The sequence below is a fragment of the Manis javanica genome, chromosome 5, assembly GCF_040802235.1.
Source record: "Manis javanica isolate MJ-LG chromosome 5, MJ_LKY, whole genome shotgun sequence".
Taxonomy (NCBI): domain Eukaryota; kingdom Metazoa; phylum Chordata; class Mammalia; order Pholidota; family Manidae; genus Manis; species Manis javanica.
In genome coordinates, this window is record NC_133160.1 from 108,419,498 (window position 1) to 108,442,449 (window position 22,952).

Here is a 22,952-nt window from a genome sequence, read left to right on the forward strand (position 1 = left end):
ATAGGTTCTTTCATTCTTTAGGAAAGGTCCCAGTTTTCAAGATCACATTTGTCATTCTCATGCAATGCTTTTGTGCAGTGATGCTAAGTAATAAAACAGTTCTTGAGCTAGAACCAGAAGTACGCTAGCTTGTGAGAAGTCTAAATGGATTCACACCAAGAAGCAGGAGGTCTCAGAAATGACCTGTTAGATGTAAATGGAAATCTTGCCTCCTGCAATACCATCTGGCTAGCAAAGAGAGGGCTGGGTTAATTTTCAGACGTTAATTATAAATCTGTGCTAATTTAGACTTAAAAAAAGTTACATGGCATGGAGCCTCCATCATCAAGTTAAGAAAACTGAGGCAAATCGTAAGGATACACAAGAATCAACCCTTGAAGGTCTTGGGATCTTAGGCAGGTCTATTGGCCATTCCTTGCTTTCACTCTTGGCTAGTGAAGCCTCTCTCTCATGAGGTGCTACTTTCTTGGGCATATCTATTTCATTAGCCTGTTTCCTTATTTATAAACAGGAGACTAGTTTCTACTGCACAGGGCTACTGTAAGGATTAATGAATTAATTAATGTCAAGCACTTGAAACAAAGGTGCATTGCATTAATCCTTTAATTCTTCCTCTCTCCTCAAAGTGCTTCTCTCTCCATACTCCCTGCCAACCTCACTCTCAGCTGATGACTTGCTTCATATTTCATTGTGAATCCAAAAGCAATCAAAAGAGAATGTCCATAAACTCCTACCATTACCTGGGCTCAGTAACTAGCACTGGTGCTCCACTGGCACTTGAAATGCAACATGTCCACAAATGAGTCCTTGATCTGCTTCCTGAACTACCATCATCCTGAATTTTCTATCTTACACTTGTTGGTATGTCTATTTATTGAGACGCCCATGTTGTAGATTGGAAGTGTGTTCAATTCTTCCCTCGCCACATAGCCAGTTTCCCTCTATAAATATTTCTCCTATCAGGCCCTTATCATCTCATCTCCCCCTCACACTGCCCTAATCCAGGACCTGAGCAGCAGTTTGTCTGTCTCTTGCCTCCTGTCTTCCATCTATTCAATCCATCTTCTACGTTACCTCCAGGGGTGTTTCTCACACACAGATTTAACCAGATTACTCTGTGATGCAAATCCCTTTCAGCGACTCAAATCACCTTTAGCATAAATTCCAAGCTTCTTAATTTAGACTGCATGGCCCTTCATGTCTTATTGTTCCCATTTTGAGGCTTATGCTGTAGCAACCCTAAACTGCTAGTAGTTCCTCTTTCATATTTCATATTGTTTTTCAGTTTTATGCCTTTGTTCATCCTGACCCCTTTTGCCTAATGCTATATCCCCATCTCATTGCCTAGAAACGCCTATGCATTCCTTCAGGATGACCCATGTCAGCACCTCTCCTAGGAATCCTTGCCTTTTCCCCCCACATCAATTCCTACTATTTTCTCCTCTATACTTGGATATGCCCTGGGCATAGCTATATGACTGTATTTCCAAATTGTTTTATAATTGTCTCTCTATGACTGACTTTCTACTACACCATGTGCTCCTTGAGGGAAGGAATTGTGTCTTATTTATCATTTATCAAATCACTTAATACTATGCTCAACACATAGAAGGTTTGTAATAGAAATTTAGAAAATAAAGTAATAAATGATGTGTGAGAGGATATCCTGAACTGTTTCACCAAAATTCCTGTGGATTAAGGACATGTAATTGGGTTTGGTGCTTTTCTTTATCAATTAATGTGGGGGAAATGGTCACAAAAAGTTAGAAGGAGACAAATACACTTTAAGCAAATAAAATGGTCATTAATTCATAAGGAATAGAATAAAAGTTAATAGAAAGTTAATGAAAGTTGTGCAGTGATGCTAAGTAATAAAACAGTTCTTGAGCTAGAACCAGAAGCTAGCTTGTGAGAAGTCTATCTGGATTCACATCAAAAGGCAGAGGCAGAAGGTCTCAGAAATTACCTGTTAGATGTAGATGGAAATCTTTTTCATAAGGACTTATTTGAGTAACCTTTATTAGTGAAAAATATTTTATTGGTAAATTGGATTTAATTTCAGTTGCATTTAGAAAATCAGTCACAGTCCAGAATGGAAGTCCTTATCCTTACCTTAACCACATCTCAACCATTCCTTTCCCAAATCCCCATAGGCACCCTTGTGATAAAATGAGTTATAAGAAATATTTGGTCTTCATCCACATAGTTCCTGAAAATGCTTCAGAGCCTTAAAGGTCAAGTGGGTTTCTTGTTACCTTAATGAGGAGGATTTTGACCCCCATCCAGGGTAGGGGCTGGTTGCCAGGAGAACCAACCATGTCAATAGAGGGCGGGAACCCTCAGTTCCCAGCTCCCAGACCTGGGCAGGGGAGATGGTCAGAAGCACAGATAACAGCCTGAGGCTTGTCAATGGCACCTGGAGTTGGGGGTAGAGGGCAGTCTTGTAGGACAGACCCTTGATCCGGGGAAGCTGGTGCTGTCTGGGAAGATGTCAGAACTAAGTTGAGTTCTTAGACACCCTACTTGTGTTCGAGGATTGCTTGGTGTCGTGCCTGGAAAAAACCCCTCCCATGCACACACACATGGGAATCAGTCTGGGAACCCTAGTGGAGCCCTTGAAGTTAGTAGAAACTGAGACCTGAGCTCACCCCTTCCTGCTACAGAAAGAAGTCATGAACATTCAGAGGAGGTTCGTACATTATTAGTAAGCAACAAAAATGAGGCTAAGGCATCACTGTTTTATAGGAAAAGGTCACATGTCTTAGGACAGCCTGGTTCAGGGACATCAAATGGAAAGTTGCTAAAAAGAAGATGCGTTATAGGAAGGGAAAATAGGAGAAGAAGCTAGAATAAGCGGATAAGAGGGTGCCCATGTGGTAGATCCTTTCACAACCTAAGGATATGGTGTGAAGACTTGAGTCAAGAATTTTACTCCTTTCTGTAGTACAAAGAAGCAGGCTGGATACACTGACATTACAATCTGGCTTGAATCCTATATGATTCAGCTCCCAACGCTTTGATTAGCTTCAGTTGAACTTGGTTTAGTTAGGAAATGCTCCCATCTCCAGCAGGATCCAGCATGTATTCAATGGAGGGAAGACAAGCTGAGTCACAGGTATACTGAAAAGCGAGTAGTCTAGTTCCATATTCATCTCATGGACACTGACCAGTCCTCATTATGAACTATTTGTCAGGAAGGAATTCTGATGAGGATTTTGTCTTACCCCATAAATTTGAAAGGGGACATATGAGGGTAGAAGTAAAAGATCCTGGGGTGGAGGTGTGGATAAGAAATGCATAATACAAAAGTAATATTTTGTATAAAGGAGGTTTTGCAAGTCTAAATTTTTGCTAAAAGTTAAAAAAAATAGGTCACACAGTTTTCTAAGAAGTTATGTTTGTGACTTATATTGTAGAGTTGGATGGAGTATCCTAAGCCTAGATATACTGGGGAGGCACATCAAAACCCAGCCTATGCAAATAATGTGAGGTAGGCAGATAGCTTTTGACACCTGAGAGAGTTGGGTTCATGTAAGAAATTTATAGCTTCCTTTGATTCTCTCTGAATGGTTGTCTTTGTAGTAGTAGTATCCAACATTGGCCTGCAATCAATAGACACAATGAATTTTCCTGGAATGACCTCAATATCCTGATTCTACGTGAACCAGATAAATTTGGACAAAAACAATAGAAAATGGTGTCTGCCTACTAATAAACTGATCCAAACATTGAATTTGTGAGTCATGGACTAAGAAGGAAAACAGTTTCTTGGGTAGTTTGTGTAGTTTGGAAAAATGAAAGAACTGCTTAAGTTTAAGTAATGGATAATTTAACTTTACCTGAGGATCTCATACTCATAGTTGAAAATGGAAATGGAAAACATTGCAATAGCCTGAAACTGTAATAGAAAATTCTACCCACTTGAGTTATAATGTGCTGAGAACTGCAGATGACTGTTTTTCTGCTTTGGACATGATTGTGACCAGGGGCTAAATTCTTGAACTTCATGTACCACATTTGTACAATAAGCTAAATTAGAAGGTTGCATGGTAATTCAACATGGTCATTAAAACATATGGAGGTTAAAATACTGATAAAGTATATTGGATTATAACCTGAATTGTGGAATCTGGAAACCATCTAACTAGGAATATTCTGTTTTGTAATTTGCTCAACTTGTACCATGCTTTAGGAGTAATCTTCAGAACTGAATGTGCATTTAGTGAAAGAGTAAGAAGAAAATAAATTCAGCACCTCAGGGTTTTGGGTTCAGTGCCAAACTGTGGAAACTTCAGATGGTCCCTGGCTTTCACCCATACAACCTAATACCAATCATTGCACATGAGTTCTGAGGGGCTCTTCCTTTACTTCTGATTGAAAGAGGGGCTCCAGATGCTGCCAGACATCCCAGCTACCACCTACAGATCTTTTACTTTCACTTGGCTTCCTTACAGATGAATCCTATAAACAGTACATCCTTAGGAACCACTTCCCTGAGCCCATTACAGCCTCCGTGTTTCAGCCGCTGCCACTGAAGCGACCCAAACATCAAACTGTGAGAACCGCAAGGCTCCCCAAGCCTTTCCTCCCGCCCTCTCAGCACTCTTCCTCTTTAGGAGCTGCGATGTGCAGCCTGTGGCTGGGTAGAGTAGTGTCCTTTCTACCATTTGGGTGGGGAAAATACATTATTAGCAACAAATATTAGAACTTGGTAAAACATTTTTTACATAAAACCAGTGTCATAAATAAAGAAGAGTTAGTTTGCCATTAAAAGTTTACACACATACACACATGCTGTAAAATTAATAGTATCCTGGAATCTACCTAACTGCAATATATAACATTGTTGGGACAATACAATAAACTTTCCTAATAGCCAGTTTGCAAGCTTCTGAAATATAAATCATTTGTAAATTGGGGCCTACAAGGATAAGCTAGATATGATTAGTCATAAATAAGAATCTATTATTTGTTAGCTTTTCCCACTAGTTTAAAGTTGGGAGAAAATTCTCTTTGTTATTCATAGCCATGGAAACCAGAAATTTATCTCATAATCAGAGTCAAGGCATGTAGTAACAAAAGAGATCTAAGCAAAATGCTTGTTTTAGATGTGTTGTGAAATCACTGAATCATTTTAGGTCAACTGGAAATAACCCAGCATTGCCCAGCTGCTTTATGATTGTAGCAGAAAACCAGAACAACGTAAGACAGTGACATCTAAGGTGAATAAATTGAGAAATGCTTGACTGGCATCTTCCTATCTTAAAAGGCTTTTAAAAAATGTTTGCAAAGGAGCAGCATATAGTACTGAACAGAATATCATGAAATTTAATTCCAGTTCTAAGTGTGCCATTCATTTGAACTATACCTTTTTAACCAACAATTTCTACATCAACTCAATAAAGCATCTGGAGTAGATGATTTCTAAAGTCCCCTAGAATTCTATAATTTATGTTTTTGTCTAATGATTAATTCAGAATAGCAAAGGTGATTGGGTTGCTTACTCTAGGAAGTTGTAGAGAATAGACAATTATATGATGTATCCTGGAAGTTGTCTGTATCATAAAATGAGCAAAATAAAGATTGATTGGGTTTTTAGATTATTTTTGCTATATGAAATCTTTCCTCAAATTACAAGAGGCTCAGATTCTTTGGGAAATGTGCCATGGAAAGGAAATGAAAGTATTAGCCTGGCAATTGCTAGTGGTGACTAACTGGACTATTTGGAGGCTTGTTTATCTGATGGTTAGCCAAAATCTGGTAAAGAATACGGACTGGAGTTCCCTCAAACACATTTTATGCCAGGCTTCCAATATTTGTGCAAGTAATTACACAAATAATAGCTTCCCTTGCATTATTATGATATTTCCAATTCTTTTTCAAATCTAGAAACCGAAAGGCATTCAAAATCTTAAACAGAGAAAATATTATTAGTTTTTATTTTACTAGAGTAAGATTGACATGAGGATAGAATTTTGAACAGGAAAATACATTTGAAAAGCAGCTAAACTCATCCATATTTGACGATGTCTTTTTTTTTTGTCCAAACTTAGACCTACTGCCCAGATCTATTATCTGTGAAACAGTAAGTTATCTTTCAACAGACTCCAGGACATTGTTACTTGGATGTATCACCTTCATCATAAAATACAAGTCCAAAACTTACTCATCTCCCCTTTAAAGCTATTTTTCCTTGCTCATTTATTTTAGTATCACCTGGATAGTAATCTTGGAGTCGTCTTTGATCCTTCCTTTTCCATTCCTGATATCACTCTAACCAGCTTGCCACCACACCTTTACTTTCAAATAATTCCTTCCTTACAAATGTTGCTCATATTAACCATTTTTTCTCTTCTTATTTCTCTATGCTTATCACTATTGGGTGATACCTGGGTTATTCAGTCAATCTTAACTGGTCTTCCTATTGCTAGACATTCTTTTCTTGGATACATGGAAGATATCACTTTACCTCATGTTTTATTTCCTTGGATTGTATTATTTGTCTTCTCAAAAATCAATAATAGTTCCATCTTTACTCTTGAATTAAATTGCAACCTGGTTAGTCAGTTTGACTTTCAATGCCTCTTATAATTTGTATTCTCCTACTTATATAATCCAAGGAACCATTATTTCCCTTTCACTTAGAATTTTCTGGAATTTGTTCTGGCTAAATCAAAGAAATAAGGAATTTATATAAAATATCAAAGGAAGAGCTCCCAGAACTCACACAGGATTGGAAGTAGTTCATGTTCCCCTCAACCAGAGTGCAGAGATTTCATAATACATGGGTAATTACGAAGAGTCACTGGAACAACCCAGACCTCGATTCAAGGCTGCCTTTAATCTGACAAAACGTTGCTTAAAAACATGTGTCAGAAAGATCCTACTGATTCTAAATAACTCAATTACATTTCAAGACAAATAATACAAAAATATCCAGTATTCAAAAATGTAAAATCCACAAATCCCAGTATCTAATCAATGTACTAACACATACAAAGAAGTGGGAACAAATGATCCATAACCAAAAGAAAATATCAACTAAGGAAAATAGAAGTGATTAAGATGATGGGACTGGTGGACAACTGTAAAACAGCTAGTACATATCTTATAAATATGCTAAAAAATATACACAGTAAGAAGAGAACATGGAAGATATGCATATAACCCAATTAAATTTTAGAGAGGAAAAATATAGTATCTGAAATCAAAGTACATTTGAAGGGGTGTTAAGAGCAGACTAGACATTGCAGAGAGGAAAAAATTCAGTAAACTTGAAACTATGGCAATAGAAACTATAAAACAGAAAATAATAGAAGTTCAGTGAGCTTACCTATGTGTATCTGGAGTCCTAGGAGAGAAGAGAGAGGAAGGACCCTGAGAGGTGGTAAGAAGGAGATTCAGAAAAAAATACTTTCAAAAGTAAAGGCTTAAAATTTTCCAAATTTAATGAAAACTACAAACTCAGCCCATAAGAAGTTCAATGAACCTTTAATAGAACAAACATTTAAAAAATAAAAAAAACCCTAAACACCAAGGTACCCTAAATTGTGGAAACTACGCCAAATTGTGGAAATCAGTGACAAAACAAAAATCTTAAAAACCAGAGAAAAAGATACATTATGTTCAGTTTAAGGGGTAAGAATTATAGACAATATCTCACCAGAAGCTATGTAAGCTAGAAAAAAATGGAGTGACATCTTTTAAGTACTTTAAAAATCTCTACCAACTTAGAATCCTATACTCAGATGAGTTTATCTTTCAAAAATGAAGGTGACATGAAGGCACTTACAAGAAATGATAATTCAGAGCTACTTTCAAAAATCTTTAAATAACCCATGGGTTAAAGCAAAAATCATAAAAGCATGTAGAAAATACTTGACATAAATGAAAATGAAAAGAAATGTACACAAATTTGTAGGATTGTGCTAAAGCAGTGCGTAGAGAAACATTATAGCAATAAGTGCTCATATCAAAAAAAAGAAAAAGGTCTCAAATCAATTACCTAAAGGAAAAAGAGGAAATAATAGAAAGTATAAATCAATAAAACTGAGGACAGAACAAAATACTCTATGAAATTAAAAAGTTTGTTCCTTGACATGATCAATAAAATTGATAAGGCTGCAGTATGTCCAAAGAAAAAAGAAAAAAGAAGACATATCGTATAAACAGTAAAAAGAGTAATAAGGGAATATTAGAACAACTTTAAGTTAATTTATTTGACAACCTAGATGAGACTGACAATTCCTTGAAAGACACAAACTGTCAAAGCTCAACCGAGAAAATAGATAACTTGAAAGACCCGTATGTAAGTCTCTTCAGAGATGCTTACTGCTACTCATCATTAGAGAAATGTAAATTAAATCCACAATGATATACCATGACATGATTCGTTCTCAACAGGGAAGAGAGTATTTGCCCCCAGGTGAGTTTTGGCAATATCTGGAGACAGTTTTAGCTGTTACAACTGGAGGATTGCTACTGGCATCATGTGGGTAGAGGACAGGTATGCTTCTAAACATATACAGTGAACAGAACCAAAAATTATCTGGTCCCAGATATCAATAGTGCTGAACTTAAGAAACCTGACACTACATGTAACATACGATAATAGCTAAAATTAAGAAGACCTAAAACAACAATGTTGGCAAGGATGTGGAGCAAAAGGAACTCATAAAATACTGGTGGGAGTGTAAAGTGTTCCAACAGCAAAACAGGTTGGCAGCGTCTTATAATGTTGAACATGAGCTTATTGTATCCAACAATCCCTCTGGTAGGTATCTGCCTGAAAAAAAATGAAAAGTTATGTCCACACAAAGACTTATGTATGGTCATAGCCATTTTACTCAGGTTAGCCACAAACTGGGAAGAACTCAAATGCCCATCAACTGGTGAATAAATAGATTGTGGCATCTCTATATAATGGAACACTATTAAGCAATAGAAAGAAATAGACTGATGCATACAACAGCATGGATGAAATCTCAAAAGCATTAGTCTAAATGAAAGAAGCCATTCCCAGAGACTACTTGCTGTTTAATTCCATTTTTATGAAATTTGAGAAAAAGCCATACTGTAGTACCAAAAAACAGATCAGTGGGGCCAGAGTGAGGTTGGGGATTGACTACAAAGGGGTAAATGGTGTATTTTAATAGATGATGAAAATATTCTGTATTTTGATTGTGGTGGTATTTGCATGACAATATACATTTGCTGGAAGTCATGAATTATCCTTTAAAATTAGGAAGTTTTAATCGTTATGAATCTCAAAAGTAAACTGATGAAAGGAATAAAAGAAAACTGCATGCCAAATGAGGAAACCCCCCCTATAACTGGGCTTCAGAACCACTCAGCCTCTGTCAAAATGCTCCTCACCAAGGTGCATACCAGCCAATGAGCGGTTCTGAAGCACCCACCACGATACCTCAGCTCCCCTTCTAGTGGCTGGCTAGTCGCTTCCCTGCTTCTCACATTAATACGTTTATTTTCTTCTTTCTCTTTTGGGACCTTCCTCTTGCTGCCTCTCCAGCTCTCCTTTCACTTAGTGTCAGTCAGCCCTTCCTTCTTCCTATCTGGAGCCTCGCTGTCCTTCCAAGGCAAGCTCCAGCCCTTCTGAGAGTAAGGCTCTTAGGCCCAGGGCTTACATCAAAGGGGGCCCCATGCTTTGGAGTACCTTTCTAAAAGAAGTCTAAGTACCCTTACAATAGTATTTAATAATGGGGACAGACTGGAAGGCAGTGCTGTATGGGGGAGAATCAGACTGCACCAAGAATATGTTATCCCTGATCTCTGTTCCCCTTCAGGTTATTCTCTGATCCTTTACTCTTGACTCCTTGTCAGGTCTACCAGAAGACTCACGGAGCTCCAGGACTCATGCCTACAGAGTCTTCCTGGACCCTCTAGCTGGGCTTTTATTGACGGTCTGGAAAGTGGATTGCTCCCACTGGCTATCACAGCATTTCTTTCGTGGAATCATGAGAGACTGTGCTCCTGGAATGGGGCTGAAGTTTGATTTTGAGTGATTCTCACATCAGACACAGGAAGTGTTCAGGCTACCATGTGTGTCAGCTCTCACCCATCTGTGCAGGGATTGAAGCCCTGCTCAGGTCTGTAGCACCCCATGCCCTCTGCAAGCCCCCGGCAATGAGGGAGCCAGTGTTCCAGGGGTGGCCATGCTTATTGACTCCAAGGACTTTTGATACTGTTGTTCAGCTGCACCAATTAGCTCTTTCAATTGATGCCCAATCTTGAATCTGAAAGACTCGACATCATGTTCTCCTGGGTCTGTCTTAGCCATGTGGATCTAAGGATGCAGCTTCCACACTCACCATGCCCATAAGCCCCTCACCTGTCCTGATGTACCCTGTGGGAAAGCAGGGGGTAATTTGATGCCTAAGTATCTTCTCTAACTGTAGGTTAAATGTTAATTTTGCTGGTGGACTCAGAGTAAGACCTCAGAGAAGAGGAACTGTATCTTAAATATCTTTTGCATTTTCACTACACCTAGCTCTCTATTAGGGCACTAACATTTGACTATTATTTGTGGTTTATCTGACATTAATTGAAAGGCCCATAGAATACTCACTCTTCTCAATCAAACATTTCATTTAGGGCATCAGATGCTTAATTCCCTCTAATAAAAGAAGCTATTAAACAATGTGACTTATTGCCATGATGTCAGCATTCCTCAAATAAAGAAAGGTAAAATACACATTTCTTCTTTGAGTAACTGCAGACAAATTCTGTTTTTGAAATTGAATTCTAAGTTTGTTACAATGTCAAAGACTAAACGATTTTTACATGGTATGAAAAATAATCCAGTAAATGGATACAGGTTTCTTGAATGCAAAACAAGTACCTCTTCCATTTTTGTAAAACAGTTTCCTTTTGAAGACATACTTCTTATGGCATTTTGCTGATCCCGACAGAAGCAATTTTGATTTCTTTTCTCTGATATGTGGTACAGCTTTACAGGTAGGTGTGATATACTTTAGTAGGACATGAAAATCATCATGAGATTTATAGAATTGACCAGAATCTTATCATAGCCAGGTTTTTTCCTCACAACCTAAGCCTGACATCAAGTTGGATGATGAATGCACTAAATTTGTATTTCATTTTAGTATACAGACAAATTGGTGGTAACAACAAAAACAAAAACTGCAATTTGGAATAGATACTTGGTTCCAAATCTACCAAAATTGTGTGTTAATAATAAAATTTACCTGAAATGTATTTGATTTCCTTTTACTTTTAATCAACATAATCACTTGTATATTTACTGTGACATTCCTTATAAACTAATTTGCATTTATGTAAGAATAATGTCTTTGAATGTGAATTTGGCAGAACAGAATGGGAGGAGTGTATGAATGAAAAATATGAGAAAGGTTAGAAAAAAGAATGGTTACAAGAAAAGATACATAAGATGGCTTAAAAAAACAAGCAAAAACTTTGAAACAATAAAACAGTTCAGAAACAGAATCATAGAAATGGACAACTTATGTTTTATTTAAATACTTTGAAGTGCTCAACTGTAAATCCTTAAATAATTTAATATAAATACTTATTTTAAGAATAAAATACTAATCTTGTAATAAGTCAAGAAACTGAAAGCTAAAGAGTAGGAAAAATTCAATAAGATAAAGGGTTACTGAACATGTATTAAATTATTCAGATTGCTTTTTAAAATTTGGTAGCATTTCCAATAATCTATCTTGAGAACTAGAGAGGATGGCACAAATCTTGCAGGGAACTCTAAGTTCATATTTATCAGACTATTCTACTTTTAGAGTGGCCAATGATAACCTGTTTTAGTGAAGTTAATGATTAAAAAAAATAAACTGTCTATTCGGAGGTAAAGTTAAGATGTAAACACTGGTGTGCTGATCAAGTAGGCTAAAAAAACTTAAAAAAAAATTAAAGTATCACTGATATACGATTTTATGAAGGTTTCAGATGAAGAGCATTGTGGTTTCAGCATTCACCCATAACATCAAATCCCTCCCCACCCCATTGCAATTGCTGTCCATCAGCGTAGTAAGGCGCTATAGAGTCATTACTTGTCTTCTCTGTACTTTACCGCCTTCTCTATGACCGACCTATAATATGTGTGCTAATTATAATGCCCTTTAATCCCCTTCTCCCTCCATCCCCTTTGGTAACTGCTAGTCCCTTCTTGGAGTCTGTGAGTCTGCTGCTGTTCTGTTCCTTCAGTTTTGCTTTGTTGTTATACTCCACAAATGACTGAAATCATTCGGTACTTGTCTTTTTTCACCTGGCTTATTTCACTGAGCACAGTACCATCTAGCTCCATCCATGTTGCTGTAAATGGTAGGATTTGTTTACTTTTATGGCTGAATAATATTCCATTGTGTATATGTACCACCTCTTCTTTATCCATTCATCTACTGATGGACACTTAGGTTGTTTCCATATCTTGGCTATTGTAAACAGTGCTGTGATACATGGGGTACACATGTCTTTTTGAATCAAGGATCATGTTTTCTCGGGGCAAATTCCTAGGATTGGAATTACTGGGTCAAATGATATTTCTATTTTTAATTTTTTGAGGAACTTCCATATTGCTTTCCACAATGGTTGAACTAATTTACATTCCTATCAACAGTGTAGGATGGTTCCCCTTCTCTACATCTTCACCAGCAGTTGTTATTTCTTGTCTTTTGCATGTTGGCCATCCTAACTGGTGTGAGGTACTGTGTCATTGTGGTTTTAATTTGCATTTGCCTGATGATTAGTGATGTGGAGCATTTTTCATATGCCTGTTGGCTATTTGAATTTCTTCTTTGGAGAAGTGTCTGTTCAGATACTCTGCCCAATTTTTAATTGTGTTATTTGTTTTTGGATGTTCTTTATATATTTTGGATGTTAACCCCTTATCAGATAAGGCATTTACAAATATAATCTCCCATACTGTAGGATGCCTTTTTGTTCTACTGATGGTGTCCTTTGCTGTACATAAAAGCTTTTTAGTTTGATGTAGTTCCACTTTTCCTTTTGTTTCCCTTGCCTAAGGAGATGTGTTCAGGAAAAAGTTGCTCATATTTATATTCAAGAGATTTTTGCCTAAGTTTTCTTCAATGAGTTTTATGGTTTCATGACTAACATTAGGTCTTTGATCCATTTTGAGTATACTTTTGTGTATGAAGTTAGAGAATAATCATTTCATTCTCTTACATGTAGCTGTCCAGTTTGGCACACAACATTTGTTAAAGAGGTTATCATTTCCCCATTGTATATCCATGGCTCCTCTATTGTATATTAATTGACCATATATGCATGGGTTTATATATGGGTTCTTTACTCTGTTCCATTGATCTGTTCTTGTGCCAGTACCAAGTTCTTTTGATTACTGTGGTTTTGTAGTAGAGCTTGAAGTTAGGGAGCATAGTCTCCAAAGCTTTATTCTTCTTTTTCAGGCTTGCTTAGGCTATTTGGGGTCTTTTGTGGTTCCATATGAATTTTAGAACTATTTGTTCTAGTTTAAAAATGCTGTTGGTATTTTGATTGGTATTGCACTGAATCTGCAGATAGCTTTAGGCAGGATGGCCATTTTGACAATATTAATTCTTCCTATCCATGAGCACAGGATATATTTCCACTTATTGATGTCTTCTTTTACTTCTCTCATGAATGTCTTGTAGATTTCAGTGTGTAGGTATTCACCTCCTTGGTTAGGTTTATTCCTAGGTATTTTATTTTTTTCAAAGCAATTTTAAATGGAGTTGTTTTCCTTATTTCTCTTTCTGCTAGTTCATTATTAGAATGTAGGAATGCAACTGATTTTGGTGTATTAATTTTGTATCCTGCCATTTTGCTGAATTCAATGATTAGTTCTAGTAGTTCTTTTGTGGATTCTTTAGAGTTTTCTATGTACAGTATCATGTCATCTGCAAGCAGTGACAATTTAACTTCTTCCTTATCTGGGTGCCTTTTATTTCTCTGTGTTGTCTGATTGCCATGGCTAGCACTTCCAGTACTATGTTTAATAAAAGTGAGAGTGGGTATCCCTGTCTTGTTCTCAGTCTTAGAGGAAAAGCTTTTGTCTTTTCACTTTTAAGAATGATGTTCGCTGTGGGTTTGTTGTATATGGCCTTCATTATGTTGAGTTATTTGCCCTCTATACCCATTTTGTTGAGAGTTTTTATCATGAATGGATGTTGAATTTTGTCAAATGCTTTTTCAGCATCTATTGATACGATCATATGGTTTTTGTCCCTTTTTGTTAATGTGGTGTATGATGTTGATGGGTTTTCGAATATTGTACCATCCTTGCATCCCTAGAATAAATCTCACTTCATCATGATGGACAATCTTTTTGATTTAATTTTGAATTCGGTTTGGTAATATTTTGTTGAGTATTTTTGCATCTATGTTCATCAGGGATATTGGTCTGTAATTTCTCTTTTTGTGGGGTCTTTGCCTGTTTTTGGTATTAGAGTGATGCTGGCCTCATAGAATGAGTTTGGAAGTATTCCCTCCTGTTCTACTTTTTGGGAAACTTTATGGAGAACAGGTATTACTTCTTCACTAAATGTTTGATAAAATTCAGCAGTGAAGCCATCTGGTCCAGGAGTTTTGTTCTTAGGTAGGTTTTGATTACCAATTCAATTTCATTGCTGGTAATTGGCCTGTTCAGATTTTCTGTTTCTTTCTGGGTCTGTCTTGGAAGGTTGTATTTTTCTAGAAGTTGTCCACTGCTTATTGGTTATTCAATTTGTTAGCATATGATTTTTCATAGTCTTCTCCAATAATTATTTGTATTTCTGTGGTAACTGTAGTGATTTTTCCTTTCTCATTTCTGATTCTGTTTATGTGTATACACTCTTTTTTTTCCTGATAAGTCTGACTAGGGGTTTATCTATTTTGTTTATTTTATCAAAGAACCAGCTCCTGTTTTCATTGATTCTTTCTATTGTATTATTATTCTCAATTTTATTTATTTCTGCTCTGATCTTTATTATGTCCCTCCTTCTACTGACTTTGGGCCTCATTTGTTATTCTTTTTCTAGTTTCATTAGTTGTGCATTTAGACTGTTCATTTAAGATTGTTATTCTTTCTTGAGGCAAGCCTGTATTGTTATATACTTCCCTTTAGAACTGCCTTTGCTGTATCCCACAGGTTTTGGGCTGTTGAGTTGTTGTTTTAATTTGTATCCATATATTACTTGATCTCTGTGTTTATTTGGTCATTCATTAATTATTTAGAAGCATGTTGTTAAGCTTCCATTTGTTTGTTGGATTATTTGTTTTCTTTGAATAATTTATTTCTAGTTTCATACCTTTGTGGTCTGAGAAGCTGGTTGGCACAATTTCAGTCTTTCTGAATTTACTGAGGCTCTTTTTGTGGCTTAGTATATGACCTATTCTGGAAAACATTCCATGTGCACTTGAGAAGAATGTGTATCCTACTACTTTTGGGTGGAGTGTTCTGTAGACATCTGTTAGGTACATTTGTTCTAATGTATTGTACAGTGTCTCCATCTACTTACATTTTTTTCTGTCTAGTTGATCTGTCTTTTGGTGTGAGTGGTGTATTGAAGTCTGTCTCCTAAAATGAATGCATTGCATTCTGTTTTCCCTTAATTTCATTAGTATTTGTTTCACATGTTTAGGTGCTCCTGTGTTGGGTTAATAGACATTTATAATGGTTATATCCTCTTGTTGGACTGACCCCTTTATCATTATGTAATGTCCTTCTTTGTCTCTTGTTACTTTCTTTGTTTTGAAATCTATTTTGTCTGATACAAGTGCTGCTACTCCAGCTTTTTTCTCCTTACTATTTGCATGAAATATCTTTTTCCATCCCTTCACTTTTAGTCTGTATATGCCTTTGGGTTTGAAGTGAGTCTCTTATCCATTCTGTAACTCTATGTATTTTGATTGGTGCATTCAGTACATTTACATTTAGGGTGATTATTGAAAAATATATAGTTATTGCTTTTTAGGCTTTACATTTGTGGTTTCCGAAGGTTCAAGGGCAGCTTCCTTACTATCTAACAGTCTGTCTTAACTGGCTTATTATGCTATTTTAAACACAATCTAAAGGTTCTTTCCCCAACACCCGCCGCTTTCATCTTCTTCCTCCTCTACTCTTTATATTTTCAGTGTCATATTCTGTAGTCTTTGTGTAGCCCTTGACTAACTTTGTGGGTAGTTGATTTAATTTTGCATTTGGTTAGTAATTAATTAGTTTACTTCCATTACTGTGGTTGTATTTTCTATGGTGACAGCTATTTAGCATTAGGAGCACTTCCATCTAGGGCAGTTCTTTTAAAATACACTGTAGAGACAGTTTGAGGGTGGCAAATTCCCTCAACTTTTGTTTATCTGGAAATTGTTTTATTCCTGCTTCAAATGTAAATGATAATATTGCTGGGTAGAGTATTCTTGGTGGGAAGCCCTTCTGTTTCATTGCATTAAATATATTATGCCACTCCCTTCTGGCCTGTACAGTTTCTGCTGAAAAATCTGTTGATAGCCTGATAGGCTTTCCTTTTTAAGTGATCTTTTTTCTCTCTCTGGCTGCTTTCAATACTCTTTCCTCATCCTTGATCTTTGCCATTTTAATTATTTTATGTCTAGTTGGTGTCTTCCTAGGGTTCCTTGTGTTGGGCAATGTCTACACTTATATGGCCTGAGAGACTATTTCCTCCCCCAGATTGGGGATTTTTTCAGCAATTATATCCTTAAGGAGACTTTGTATCCCTTTTTTTCTTTCTTCTTCTTCTGGTACCCCTAATGTGCAAATGCTTCTCTTTTTGGATTGGTCACACAGTTCTTTTATTATTTTTTCATTCCTAGAGATCCTTTTTTCTCCCTGTGCCTCAGCTTATTTTCCTGTTCTCTAATTTCTATTTCACTTACTTTCTCCTCTATCTCTTCTAATCTCTTTTAAATTCATTCATTTTATGTTTCATTTCAGATACTGTATTTTTCAAAATTTCTATCTCTATGTTGAAGTCTTGAATATTTTTCTGTAGCTCTGTGAGCATGTTTATGACTTTTACTTTTGCAATCTTTATGAGGAAGATTGGTGATTTCAGTTTCATTAAGTCATCTTTCTGGTGTTTTTTCTTGTATGTGTGTTTGGACCAAATTCCCCCGTTTCTTCTTTCTTTTCTTTTCTTTTTTTCTGTGTTTCTTATGGGACAATAGATTTGTGCAAAGGCACCCTGTATTGCTCAGAATCTCTACTCTCTGGAGCTGTGGAGCATCTGCAGCAATGGCATGGGTCACAGGTGAGTGGAACCTGCACCTGCTGGGAGGAAAGATCTCTTTTCTGCCTTCCTCATTGTAAGTCCTGCCTCTAATGCCAGGTCCATTGGGATGAGCACACAGGGAGGGGTTTCTGTGCTATGGCCCTGTAGGTGCTGTAGGCATGGCCACCCTCTGGCTTGCTTGGCCCTATGGTGGGGGCAGCAGGTGTGCAGAACCAGTGTCTGCTAGGAGGAAGGAGCAGCAAGCTGCATACCACAGTGGTGGACCTCAGGGCTATGTTTCCAGCCAGAGGGATGGAACATCTGAAGCTCTTGAGAATTCCCAACTTGCTGGGCTGAGTGTATTGGGACAATTTTGTCCACCTGCTTTTCTCCTAAGCAGGAAGCTCTGTGTTATCTTTGCCCCTTTAGCACCCCTCTTGCTGCTGGGAAGTCTTTCAAACTGCCCACCTTTCTTTTGTCTCAGGAGGGCCAGTTGTGTATACCTGTTCTCCACAAGTGGCTGGAATTTCAGTTTCTTCTAGTTTTCTGCTTGTCTTTGCCTTCTCACTAATGCTTTCAAATCCACTAATCTCCAGAGCATCATGTAGTGTGGGTTCCTGCTCCCTCAGCAGATCTCCAGGGCTGGGTGTTCACCAGTCCTGGGATTCTACTCCCTCCCTGCTCTGTTTCTCTTCCTCTTGCCCGTGGGCTTGGGTAGGCGGAGGGCTTGGGTCCTGCCAGATTGCAGCTTTGCTACTTGGCCTTTTTCTGTGAGGTCTTCTCTTTCCCCAGATGTAAGCAGTCTGTTCTGCAGTATTTGAGTTGCTTTTTTCAGGATTAGTTGCATATGCTGTATTTTTGTGTTTTATGTGATTTGGGGAGGAGGTTTCTGCCTTACTTCTCACATTGCCATCTTTTTCCCCTCTCACCACTAGGCTACGAAGGCTTTTTATGATCAAGTGTATATTTAGTTTTTCTGAGCCTTTTCCTTATATACTAAAGTTAGATGCAAATATAAATCTGTGACCTTTAAAAGCATAAATTAATTTAAGTAATTATTATTGAAAGCAAAGTTATTAATGGGTTGTTTGAATTACATTTATGGTTTTCAAAAATTCAATTATTTGACTAATGTGTTCTTTAAGAGAAACCTTGTTATTGTTGCAAGCTTGTTCCTGAAACTTAATAGAGTTTAAACCATACTGTTTTCTAAATCTTACATAGAACTTTTGTTCCTTCTAAAATCACAGATTTTATTTATTGTTTGGGAATGTCAAAATATTTCAATTTGTAAAAGAATAAGAATTTTAAAAAGTTATAGTAAATTCTTTTTCCATTTGAAGTTTAAGAAGGTCATGGCATAAAGAAAAAAACTTTATCAGATGAAAAATTGCAACTTCAAGGCATACATTGCATATGAAATATATAGTTTAAATGTTTTCTGGAACTCTAAAGTTACATATCATTGACACATATTCCTTTGGATTCATTAGACAATTATAATAGGAAATTATAGACTCATTTCCCATATCTGTTTTGAATAGCTAATTAAGAATTTATTATTAAAATTTTAAATATAATTAAATGACAAATTTTAATCTGGTACTAAAGTGGGGAATTAAATCTTGTAACAAAATTTGGATAAATTCTCCTAGAAAATACTAAATTCTTTTTTTCTGCAAAAAGAACCACTCCAGGCACTGGTTGAAGTTTGATGACTATTGAACCAAATATAGTTGTTTGATAGTACTCAGTAGTGGAAAAAGTAAAGTCAATTGATAAGATATTTCAATTTAATTTTACAACCATAACTCTAGATGTTTACATTTGTAAAACCGGGAAGAACTGCAAGAATTAAAGAAAATTGTGTAGGTATTTTGCAGAGTTCAAAGCCTTTACCGTGCTATGAGACTTTCCAGAGGTTTGGGGATACAATGTCAGATTAGCATGTGACTTTCATCATCTGAGCATTTGAGTCAGATGGAACTAAGGCAGAATGCATATGCATGTATATCTGTATGCACACACACATGAATGTTTGCATATTTAAAATGCATTTCCAAACATTTGGATTAAAACCAGAATTATGTTTTTGGTAAAGGTCAAGCACTAGAGTAAAGTATTAATGAGAGATAAGCATTAGCACTGAAGGATAATGTCAACACTGCAATCTGCTTGAGCAAATAAATATACCAACTGAACAACCTTAACAATCTTACCTGAGGCATGGTTCACCAATACCAACGAGGAAATTTGGCTTTCACAGTTACTTTCAGATACATTTTAATCTGGAGATGTAATGAGAAGCAGGACTTAAGGCAATGCTTTCTTTTTGGTGACTCTAACTTATAGAAGATACATTACCAAAGCAGAGCACAGAAGAGTAAAACTCTGGCACAGGAGCAACTCTGTATCTTGGATCAGGTCTCCATTAATTCTTTCCAAACCTTGTTACTTAAGTAGGTAGGTGTGTCATGCTAAATCCATACTCTCAAAATATTAAACAAAGAGTCATGGAGACCAAAACCTGAACTCAGAAAAAATATTTTTAAAGTTTAAACTCTATGGGACATCCTATCAACAGACTAAATTAACATTATTGAAGTGTTTTGCAGCTATTTTCACAATTCTGGTAAATATAACACATAGGATTTGTCCTCCATGTGCTGTCAGGTTGTAACATATACATATGCAAATTGTCTCAATTGCAACACCGCAATTCATGATATACTCTCTAACTTAGTTACTATTGTCGACCACTGAGAGAATAGCAGACAGGTTTGTGAGAGCTGAGCAATTCAAACATCAATGAACAAGACACTCGAGGTTCCCTGAGCAGTTTGAAAACACTTTGCATTTGTCTGTTCATCTTAAAATGAAAAGTTAATCTCAAGTTGAAGAAAAATTTCAGGGATGAGCCCTTTACCCTTTACAGGGAAAGTGCACCAAAAGCGAGTGGGAAATAGCAGAGCTGCTTCTCCACTGTAGCAACAAGGTGCTGGGAAACAGTCCCTTAAACTTCCTAGCAGGGTCTTTTTTTTTTTGGTGGATTTGATGATTTTTTGGTACCATTCTAGGTGAAGGAGATTTGGAGTAAAAATATTTCCAGATTTTCTTTGCGATTTTACTGCTGTGCACATCCTACCCTTTAGAATTCTAGTCTTCTTAAAAAGATATATTTTCTGGTTAAGAACCATTGTAATGATTAGAAGTGACAATGGAAATCAGCCCTGCAGTCTCAGTCCAGGAGCAGGAATTAGATGGCAGTCTCCGTTTATAGGCAAACTCACCAATAAGTTTGATATGATAGTTAACTTCTCTTTTCCTGCCTTTTTTTTTTTTTCACTGAATGGACCAGACTTAAATATATTGATCCTTAGCTTGATGTAAGAAATGATCAAATGATTGAAATAGTAAATGCTGGCAGTCAAGTAATACATGTATTTGCATTGTAACAAAGAGTATTCTATTTGTTAAGTTAAGCATTTCTAGTTTTTCCCAGTCCCAAGAAATGGGGACCTTTAATATAAAAAGTATGGGAAGTGGGAGTACTGTGTCTTTTAAAAATTGTTTTATCTTAACTTATAAAATTTGGATCATGTTTTTATTATAACTCTTCTCATGTAAAATTTCATTATCCAACACATACTTTTAAATACTATAAAGCTGGGTATTCAAACAAAAGCTTATTATATTGGTAAATCACTTTTTATTCATCTCCCAAAGTGCAATACTATTTTTCTTCATATTTAGCACATGCTTTTTATTGCCAGTGACAAAGGCTTAAGATATTCATGTTTGCTTATGACACACATCACAGGGTTCCCTGGGTTCCCTGAAGATCAAAATCAGGTTCACTGTACATCAAAAAGTTCAGTTCTTTACACTAAGATGCATATATGCATGCTTTTCATGGTAAGGCTGAACCAGGGGGAACCAACAAAGATGGATTTTCTCAGTGCAGGCTGACCTAAGGCGTATAACAAACGTTCTAAACAGCTTCTTTGTCCTTTTTATCTAGTCCTGATCTCTAATATTGGTCCCTCCAGATCTTACCACACCAATTGTGAGGAAAGTTAACCTCCAAGGAAAAATCCTTCAAGGAAAATGAGAGGGGAAAGGGAATTCCCTTTGCCAGAGTATGAAACAAAAAGATGAGATTATTCAATTTGGAGCTTTTTAAGAGGGGTTCCCTATAGCACCCAAGCAAAAGGCCCCCACTTGCCAATATTACCAGGACCTTGGGTAGGGGTGGGAGTGGAGAGCGGTGAGTGTCTTTATATCTTTACTGCAGCAGGCCTCACTCATTGATTTGTTAATATGCACTTTAAGACTCTAAAAAGAGTTGAAGCTGTTCCCAGCCTGACTCTGAACCATTCTTTGAGCATTGCTTGGATCTAGTGGCCAAAGATGTTCATTCCTCCAACTGGATCATAAGATTAATCCAGACAACACTTAGCATCGTGCTTGGCAGAGAGCAATGACTCTAACATTTTCAAAAACAATATAATCAAAACTGGGAAACCTTAAACTTTACTTTATATCTACAGATAATCAGCTAACTGTACCTCACATTTGTTGCTCTAAATAGTCTAAAGCGCACAAATACATTATGAGAATTATTTTAAAATAGCATTGCCTCTATGAGGTCAAATAAACAGTGATAGATATTCTACCAAGTGTATATGTCCTTGGGCAATACAGAGAATGCTTCTCTACGTTCCTGATCAAGTATTAATTTAATTTAAATTCTATTTTTCTATGAATCCCTACACAGATAAAGAGAATAATGTAAGTTTCTTAAGACCAATGGCTATGTGTTACATTACTGTGTATGTTATAGTTAACCAATATTATTTAATGGATTTCACTGAACTGACTGATAGATATCTCTCAGATAAATGTTTGAGGGACTTCCTTACAGCGAATGAAATAATTATTCTAAAAAAGACTTTCTTAGAGCAATTGAAATTATTTTCTATGATAGCATGATTCAAATTTTGAAGAAAAGCTGTATTAGGAATTATATATTTATATCTAATTTGTACCTATATTAATATCAATTTTGATATATGCCTCTACACATAAGAGAATACTAAAGGGAAAGAAATCCAAATAATGATAGTAATATCTCCAAGTGGTAAAATTATGGGTGATTTCAATTTCCTTTATACTTTTCTGTACATTCTGTATTTTCTTCAGTAAAGGTAAATTACCTTTATAATTATAATCCAAGTAGTATTATAATAATAAAAATAACTTCTTATGAAAAATTTCTTTATATTTGATTGCAGTTTATTCCAATTTATTTTAAAGGTTACATTGAGATGGTTGGAGAGATACAGTCTTGCCAAAAACCACACCTCTGGCACCATGACTCACAAGCAGGAAAGGTCTCACAAATACGGAGTATCCCTGAGGAGCGAGGGGTTCAAGTCTCATATCAGGCACCCCAACTCTAGGTACCTACACTAGGGATATAAGCCCCAAAATGTCTGGCTTTGAAAAGCTTGGGCACCCCAAGACTCAATGCAAAAGGACCAGGTTGAAAAACACATAACATATTAAAGGAGATTCATTTGCTGTTCTTAAAGCATCTGTTGGTGGGGCATGGGTCTCTTGGAGCCCTCTTTGGAGATGGAAGTGCTGGTGGGAGCTATCCTCCCGTTTGCCCTCTACCTTGCTAGTGTGCTTGCCTTGCTCCTGTGCCCCTCCGAGGCCCCATACCCC

General features: G+C 36.6%; 1 protein-coding gene across 4 annotated transcripts in view; it reads right to left on the reverse strand.

Moving 5' to 3' along the window:
* The window catches only part of CFAP299 (cilia and flagella associated protein 299), a 650,695-nt gene that overhangs the window by 56,034 nt on the left and 571,709 nt on the right, over positions 1-22,952 (reverse strand). The window contains exon 5 of one of the 4 annotated variants that reach the window (XM_073237409.1): positions 8,069-8,785. The exons of the other annotated variants lie outside the window; for them this stretch is intronic. Within the exon in view, the coding sequence (XP_073093510.1) occupies positions 8,545-8,785 (241 nt within the window). The 3' untranslated portion in view covers positions 8,069-8,544. Of the gene's footprint in view, positions 1-8,068; positions 8,786-22,952 lie in introns of those variants that run through there. 4 annotated transcript variants of the gene reach the window in all.